Here is an 8,124-nt window from a genome sequence, read left to right on the forward strand (position 1 = left end):
CAATATTTTTAATTATAATAATATTTTCTTTCATCACAGCTGAAGTTATGTGCGTGGATTGCTCGAAGACCTTTGATATGCCTCACGAATTAAGAACACACAAAAAGCTGGTGCATGACACCGACTCACCAATGGTTTGCGATTACTGCAAAGAAACTACGTTAATACATAGAGATGCACTAGTTAAGCATTTGCTAAGCAAACACAAAAGTCAATACTATAAGTACTTTCCACCTACTTGCTATAAATGCCGATATTGTAGAAGCAACTATTCTTCTACTTCTGAATTAGAAGACCATGTCCAAAACATGCACGTTATATTAGTATGCTCAATCTGTAAAAAAAGCTATGGAAATTCTTCATCGTTTAGAAAACATCTTAATTGTAAGCATAACATAACCGTTACAGAAGCAAAGCAAGAGATAAAAAAGCAAAGAAACGAGTACAAGAAAAGTGGAGTCATTATGCCCAGGACAAGTAAAAAGAAATACCACAAGGGTGAATCTTATGAAATGGATTCTGAGAAAAACCAAGATACAGCAAATAATCAAGAGGAACAAGAATCTCCTGAAAAGATAAAATGTTCGAATGTAAAAGAAAAGGCGAGATATTTATGTGCATTTTGTCGTAAGTAAAAAAATAAAAACTTGAACACTAAACATTTTAAAATAATACCTTCATATTCATATTAAAAAANTTACGGTAATCCAAAGCGTGAAGAGTAAGTCTACTCGAAAAAACTTGACTTTTATGTATTTGAATTTTATCTTTTTCTTTTATACAGTTTTGTAAAACATATGGTACACAAACACAGCATAACTATGACGGAGCCTGAGTTATTTGCAATGTTCAAAGCGAATACTGGTCGTTCTCCGCGCGTAAAACTAGCTGAAGAATTAGAAGTGGTAAATGAACTTTTGCAACCGACAGACGTAATGGAATCAATTGACTGCGAGAATTTATAATCTAAATATATATATAAAGATCCAGTTCGTAAATCTAAAACAAGAAAGCATCAGTCTCCTTTATTTCTAAACCACCCTAGAAAAAGGTAACTTCCGCAAAATATCAAATGAAATGTTGTGCATATTTGGCATTACAATTAAAGTACTGCAAAATTCAACATTTTCTGTAGAATTGTCGTTTTCAAAAATTTCTTGCATTGCTATGTCATTTCAACACAAACAAGGTGTTGTGCCATGTCATTCCATCTCAAACGTACTGTTTTAGCATGTCATTGCTACTTAAGCCTGATATACAGTTCAATGCGCGCGTGAGCGTGAGTTTTTTATTTTGACCAATATCTTCGTTATTACTCAACTTTTTGCTATAGTTAAGACATAAAAAGATAGATAATTAAAATATATTATAGAATAAAAACTAATTTAAAATGCATAATATACGGATGTGATCGATGTTTCGTGTTTATAAATTTAATAATCCGAACTTAATAGTAAACACCCATTATTGGTATTACCTATAGAAACTGGAATAGCAGTACAAAAGGCTTGATCATAACCTATTAAGGCCATCAGCCCTTTAATGTCGTTTAGGATTAATTTTCTGACTTCAGAACGCTACGAACGGACTCATAAGCATGTGACACTTCTCTGTCCGCTTTCAGCACCATTTACGGCATCTTATTAGCGTACTGAATCTTCAGTGACGACGAGGCAACAGAAATTTGTTTTAAACAGAGACCATAACGATTATAAGAAACAAAGTTAAATATTGCTCTATAATTATTACTGAACAATAGAAAATTGGCTTTTGTCACGCGGACGATTATTTTAAGATGTAAATTATTATCGTCTTATAATAATTATATCGTATCATAATTATTTTTATATAATTTTTTTCTTATAATAATTATTTTTAAATTTTTTCGTCTCGGGACGTTTAGTTCAAGACGAAAATGATTTACGTCCTCTCATAATAATCATATAGGATTTTTATATTTTTTTGTCTGTCGGAACCTTTATTTCAAGACGGAAATGATTTACATACGTCTTCTTAATAAATATATGAAACTTAAATATTTAACGCCACGGTTCATGTCATCACATCTAGCGTTCCAATATTGTTCGTTCGATTTTCAAAAATGAGGTGTCAAATAAAAGAGCTTTGCTTTTACCAAGGCGTATTTATATATACATATGTATAAATTCGCCTTAACTTTTACTAATCGAGCTCGGAGATATTTGCTATTACTCAGATAATTTAACTCACTGCTGAGTAGTTGTCTAATATGAGTAGTTGTCTATATGTGCGTGTCAGTCCACCGTCAATCCGCGATTTTCGCGGACTGAAATGAGCGAGGTAAACTCGAACTCTCTTCCCCCTCTTATCCACACAAAACCGGTTTTAGGCGGACTGAGCAGTCCAGTGTGCGGAGGCCCATTAGGCTCTTTCCCGTACGCAACGCGGATCCCGCGAGTGCCCAAAATAGCCCAGAAATCATTCCCGTACTAAAAAAAAAGGGGTAAAGCGATAATCGCCTGCAAAAGTTGACTTGCTGTCTACTTTGGGGCAAGCGATTTTTGAATCACCATTTACACGAGCGATTTTTCCATAGCAATGTTGAATCGCCTAGAAAATGGCCTCATGTAGACAGCTTAATAGAGAGCTAGCTGCCTTTTCGTGAGGCGATTTTCCAGGCGATTCAACATTGCTACATTGCGTTCAAGTGCCTTAAAATCGTTTGAATTCATTGCCCATACAATAGATAATTAAGTGACAGTTCACTCCGTTCCGTTACTTCCCTTATAATCCAGGCATAAGTGTCTTCTTCCTGCCCGAAACAGCCCGGACTTTTTCTCCGGGTAAAAATGGATAAAGTGTCAAAGTGCATAACAGCTGTTTTGTGTTTACATGTTGCCTGAATTTACTTGGTGCTTTTAAGGAATAGTGAATGGCCTGTTGATGTAACGAAACCAGCCTGTACTTTGTTTACATTTTCTGAATGTCTACCCATCCAGTAGTAAAACGCTCGATGGATTTGCAAAATTTAGCTTGTATTTTTATTTTATGGCCTACTAAAGATTTCATATCTGGGCCTAATACAATGTTCTGACCGACAACGAAAACACCTTAAAAACAAGTTTTGGGATTGTGGGCTGAAGGCCGTTCACACCGACTGTTGGTGTTTTCGTTGACATTTCTTACATCTTTTGTTTACAGTTTTGCTGCACAAATACAAAACCAAAATACTTTTCCTTCAATTTCTTTTCATTAACAACCTTTTACTTCCATGCTTATTTTATTTTCGTCAGCCAATTAACAATAAATCCGAAATGGCGTATTAAAGATGATAAAATATGACTTCCACTTCGATAAATAATCGAAAAAAACTAGTGACGACACCGATTGGAATGAGTGGAACGTGAGTTTTCGAGTGGTTTTCAGCGAAAACTTGTTTTCGTTTGACAGATTTTACATTGACGAAAACACAAGTTTTAGGTCGAAAACCAGTTTTAGCAACGAAAACATGTTTTCGATGTCGGTCAGAACATGGTATAAGTAGTTTTCAAAAAGTCGAAAAAATAGTTAAAATAAATGTCTGAGCGAAATTAAAGGTTAAGGCATATATAAAAAAAATTTCTTGGGAAATTTTTTCGCAGAACATTTTAACCCATTATCCCCCGCCTAAAACGGTCATATTTGACCCTTCAAGAAATCTCACAAAAAGCAAATTTGGCAGGTCGTTTAGGGATTGATGAATTATCCTCCAGAAAATTTTACTAGGGGTCTTCTCAGGCAAAAGCTTAATGTTACTAAAGTAAAAGCCTCTAAAAATTTCAAATAAAAAAACAACAAAGAAACTAGTTTTTTTTTAATAAAAAAAAATTTAAATTGAGTTTGGAATAACAGTTCCTTCTTGGCACAGATTTTTTGTTTTTATGCATCAGATCGAAAACCATGTATTTTTTTTTTAATCCATAAGACAAATGGAGTGCCACACAGTGATGGCAAATTTAGTCAGAAAGAAAAAATTTGAAGAGTCGATTTTTTGGAAATAAAGATGAAATTCGATTTTTTCTGGAAAAATTCGATTTTGTCCGAATTTTAGCAACACAAGTTCGATTTCAAAAATTCGCTATTTTGGAGCTAAAATTCGATTCAAATTCGAATATCGAAGCATCGAATATCGAATTTACCAATCCCTAGACAGCAAGTTACAATTCGAGTATCGAAGCTTCGAATCATGATAAAAACATAGCACGGTATAACCGTTCTCTCAATTTGTCGGCCATGATTTTTTTTTGAAGTTTGCCAACATTTTAAAATCATATAAAGCGAAGCGCACATTAGCGCGATTCCATCGTTGCGAATACGTTGCGAATTCGGCTGTTAACTTCGAATCCGCAAACGTGCGCACACTTGAGCGATTTTTTCGCGTCGATTTCCGATGTACAATTCACTCAATTTTCCCTTTATTTCGTGTATTTTCGCACTCGGCGTGCCCAAATCGTACAAAATACTATTATTACGAACGTTTTTATTAGTTTTTGTACTTTACACGTTTTTTTTTCTTTGCCTTTATTGCTGTGACACCTTTCTTCTTCATCTTTGACGCCTTCAAAACGCTGCAAGCCGCGTTTCGAACGCGTCAATAGAGAGGAACATTGAATGTTCGAAAAATTCGCAGCGACGGAATCGTGCAAGTGTGCGCTAGCGCATTAAAATGTATGGGTAGCATTGTTGTAATTTTTGGGCTTGCGGATTCGCAACGAGAGAATCGCGCCAATGTGCGCTTCGCTTAAAAGAGAAAATAAAAAATTGAAATTGTTCGAAATTGTTGTTGCTTGAGATTGAAAATGAAAATGTGTGTGTGAGTTTGTGAGTAAATTTAAAAATTAAATTGTTTGGAAACGTCAAGAATCTTAAAAGTGACTCTCAGCGGTTCTACGTTACTATATTTTTATCATGCTTCGAATATTGAATTTACCCATCTCTAGCATGTAAGAATAAAATATTTTGGCCAATTTTGGCGATATGAATTAATTTATAATATTTACTTATTTTTTTTGACTATTAATTAGTTCTTAAAGCTACAAAAAAAAAGTTTCATTCTCCTTATTAAAAGTGAACTACAAAAATGCAGTGTCGTGCTTGTATGCAGACTAATTGCCAAGTCCTCCTCGACATGGGCATCGCGTGTACAGAGGATGGCAAAAATCTGTACGATTGCTTCAATGAATGCACGCAGTTAGACGCACGTGCCAATGATGGTTTACCCAAAACACTTTGCAAAATGTGTGCACAAAAACTTCAGATAGGCTTTAACTTCAGAAAAAGTGCTCGCCAATCGCATGAAGATTTCATGAAACTTTTAGCATCCCTAAAAATGGAGACTGAATCGGTACATAGTTTAACAGAGGAATCTTTGGCATATGAGGTAAATATGTATGCTGCATAAACGTACATACATATATATACATTCTTATCTATTGCCAAATTATACTCCTATTGAACAGAAAGAAGGGGAAAATACTGGTGATCCTTTGGATATGGATTTTGAAGAAGCTGTAAGGGCCTTACATGGAACAGAATTAGATCTTTTCGTAAAGGACGAGTCGACCGACCAGGTCTTAGAGGAATCACAAGATGTAAAACATGAAAATGAAAACTCGACAGAGGTTCAGCTGTCTAATTTGTATGGTGTTACAACAACAACATCGACGGACGGTTTTGGGGAATCCCAACATTCAATAGAAAAAAACCAAAAATCGACGGATGTTTTGGAGGAATCACTACTAGAATCGACGGATGTTTTGGAGGAATCACTACTAGAATCGACGGATGTTTTGGAGGAATCACAACTAGAATCGACAGATGTTTTGGAAGAGTCACAAGATGTAGAACATAATAATGAAAAATCTATGGAAATAGACAGATCAGAAGAGGAGGTTGACCATTTTACCGAATTAATACCCGATTCATCATATGACGATAATATACAAAATATAAAAGCAAATGAATCAGAAACAGATGAATTAGAAGAGGAATGCATAACTGAACACACAGATAAAGTAAGATACACTTGCGAGAATTGCAGCTGTTCTTATGCAACTAAAAAGGAATTAAAAAAGCATATTTCTAATCGACACAAATGTAAGTTTTTGTTTAAAATTTATATGCACATATGTATATTTGATTTCTATCATAGCTGATATAATTTGCATAAACTGCTCAAAGGTGTTTGAAATGCCTAATGATTTGAGGATACACAAAAAGCTTATTCATGACACCCAATCACCAATACAATGCGATTTCTGCCCAGAAAAACCTGTTATGCCTCGAACGGAACTTCTTAAACATTTTCAAAACTACCATAGTTGTCGATATTTTAAATATTTTCCACGTTTACGTAAAAAACGTACTAATTGGTTAGGGGATCCTATTCCTAATGAATGCAAATATTGTGGAAGAACATTTCCATCTGAGTTCGATTTGGAAGATCATATAAAATCTCATGTATTTCAATGTCCAATCTGCTCGAGAAATTTCGGTAGAATAAAAGCTTATTATGCCCATATCAAACGATTACATAACAGCAGAGCAAATAAAGTTCCGCCACTCATTGTTGAAGGAACTGAAATCGAAGAACAAATTTTCGAATGCAAAGATTGCAACAAAAGCTACACGAGACTGGGCTCTTATAATACACATATGAAACAAAAACATCAAGTAACGGAATCAAATGCTATAAGTGATAATCCTGTTAAAGAGTTCGACAATATTCACCAAATCGACTTTTCGGATAACCCTACAAACATAGAAGGCAACGAATTCACTGAAATTGAAATGGAAGGCACCGTTATTGAACTTATTCCCATGGAGTCGGATGTCATAAAAGATGATCAAGAGCGTAGAAAACCGTCTAGAAGAAAAGCGCATAAAAATTCAGATGGTCAAAAGGAGAAAAAGAGCTATCTATGTTCATTTTGTCGTAAGTAGGAAAAAGAAAATCTTTTATACTTAAGATTTTAAGAACTTACTTTTAAATTCCACAAATATAGTGAGGAGATTCATAAGTCGTGTTAGGCGTCGTATTGTCTTAAAGGGTACAAAATTTCTCGGCTTGTCCATCAGCTTTAGCGTCAGGTTCAGCTATAGGAAGGCCCAGGAAGTTGGCAACTTCCACCGGGTCTGTCCATAGGGGCAGGAGGGGCCTTACAGCTCTCTTACACGGCATGTATTTGCATATCGTTCACAAAGGCCCTAACGAAACCCTTTTTCGAAACTGCGTTTTTCACAGATTTTGGTAGGCTGTATTAAAATTCACGTTCATTAAAAAATATGTTATTACCCACAACAACAGAGTAACGTGCCACTTTTTAAAAAGCAATGCCGGTTTTTGATTCCCATTTTATAATGGTTTTTGCTTCTGTAAAATCAAAATTTTGTTGGTTATGGCCTTTGTGAATTAAGGTAACGATATGTATATGCTACTTTTTTGCTCATATGTACAATATATTAGAACGTATAAGAAAAGTAGCGTTATTAGCTGGATGGGTTTTGATGGCATGCGAAGAGGTGCCATGAGTCATGTGGCGACTCTCCGCATGCCGAGCATATCCGCGTTCACTCTACACAGGTACGAGTTAAGCCTGCTGCAGTAGCCAGAGCGAAGTAGGGCTTTTGTGGTGCGAATCTCCCAGCAGACAAGGCTCTGTCTCGTTCACATCGAGTGTTTGTAGCTCGAGACCCCGTTTAGGGCCTATCGGTATGCAGTTGGGTCCAGGGGTAGTTTTATGAACCTTTGGACTTCGTTCGTGAGTTCGTATAGATGCCTCCTTACGTGCCTTGACCTACTAGGAACTGCTGCAGAGCCTTGTGTTATGCTCCTTGACGGGTGTAGTTGTTTTGGTGTTGTTTTGCTCGGGCGAACTTCGGTGTGCCGTGGAGACGGTCCGGTGGCTCCACCCGTTGCAGTTGTATTGTACCTGACCGAGGTGGAGTTAGAATGCAATCGTCTCTGGCATACATCGCAGATGTAGCTTTCCGGCCCTGGGTTTGACTCTAAGCCAGCCCTGAGCAGAAGAATACGGAGCACATGTAGCCCCATATGCGAACAAGGTTTTAGGGATTTTGCCGACCTTGTTCGGGTAATACTTGAGT

The 8,124-nt window shown here is 36.2% G+C and overlaps 1 protein-coding gene across 3 annotated transcripts; it reads left to right on the forward strand.

The window, feature by feature from the left end:
- Window positions 1–680: 680 nt before the first annotated feature.
- On the forward strand, window positions 681–7,009 carry LOC108380959 (gastrula zinc finger protein xFG20-1-like). Of its 3 annotated transcripts, XM_017637360.1 has the most exons (5): window positions 681–721; window positions 785–1,051; window positions 5,043–5,398; window positions 5,478–6,114; window positions 6,170–7,009. In XM_017637360.1, exons 3-5 carry the CDS (start codon window positions 5,099–5,101, stop codon window positions 6,958–6,960), a joined length of 1,728 nt encoding a protein of 575 aa, XP_017492849.1. In that variant the 5' UTR covers window positions 681–721; window positions 785–1,051; window positions 5,043–5,098; the 3' UTR covers window positions 6,961–7,009. The 3 variants fall into 3 exon arrangements, with proteins under 3 accessions (XP_017492849.1, XP_017492850.1, XP_017492851.1); XM_017637361.1 differs by lacking the exons at window positions 681–721; window positions 785–1,051 and adding an exon at window positions 4,933–4,961; XM_017637362.1 differs by lacking the exons at window positions 681–721; window positions 785–1,051 and having other exon boundaries at window positions 5,310–5,398; window positions 5,482–6,114; window positions 6,170–7,006.
- Window positions 7,010–8,124: the final 1,115 nt, after the last annotated feature.

This window comes from Rhagoletis zephyria, unplaced genomic scaffold, assembly GCF_001687245.7.
Source record: "Rhagoletis zephyria isolate East Lansing unplaced genomic scaffold, Rhagoletis_zephyria_1.1 Rzeph_scaffold_20944, whole genome shotgun sequence".
NCBI lineage: Eukaryota > Metazoa > Arthropoda > Insecta > Diptera > Tephritidae > Rhagoletis > Rhagoletis zephyria.

Coding starts and splice junctions, on each gene's coding strand:
- LOC108380959 (XM_017637360.1), top strand. CDS start 5,099: ATGCAGTGTCGTGCTTGTATGCAGACTAATTGCCAAGTCCTCCTCGAC. Junction 5,399..5,477: donor AGGAATCTTTGGCATATGAG/GTAAATATGTAT, acceptor CCTATTGAACAG/AAAGAAGGGGAAAATACTGG. Junction 6,115..6,169: donor TATTTCTAATCGACACAAAT/GTAAGTTTTTGT, acceptor TTTCTATCATAG/CTGATATAATTTGCATAAAC.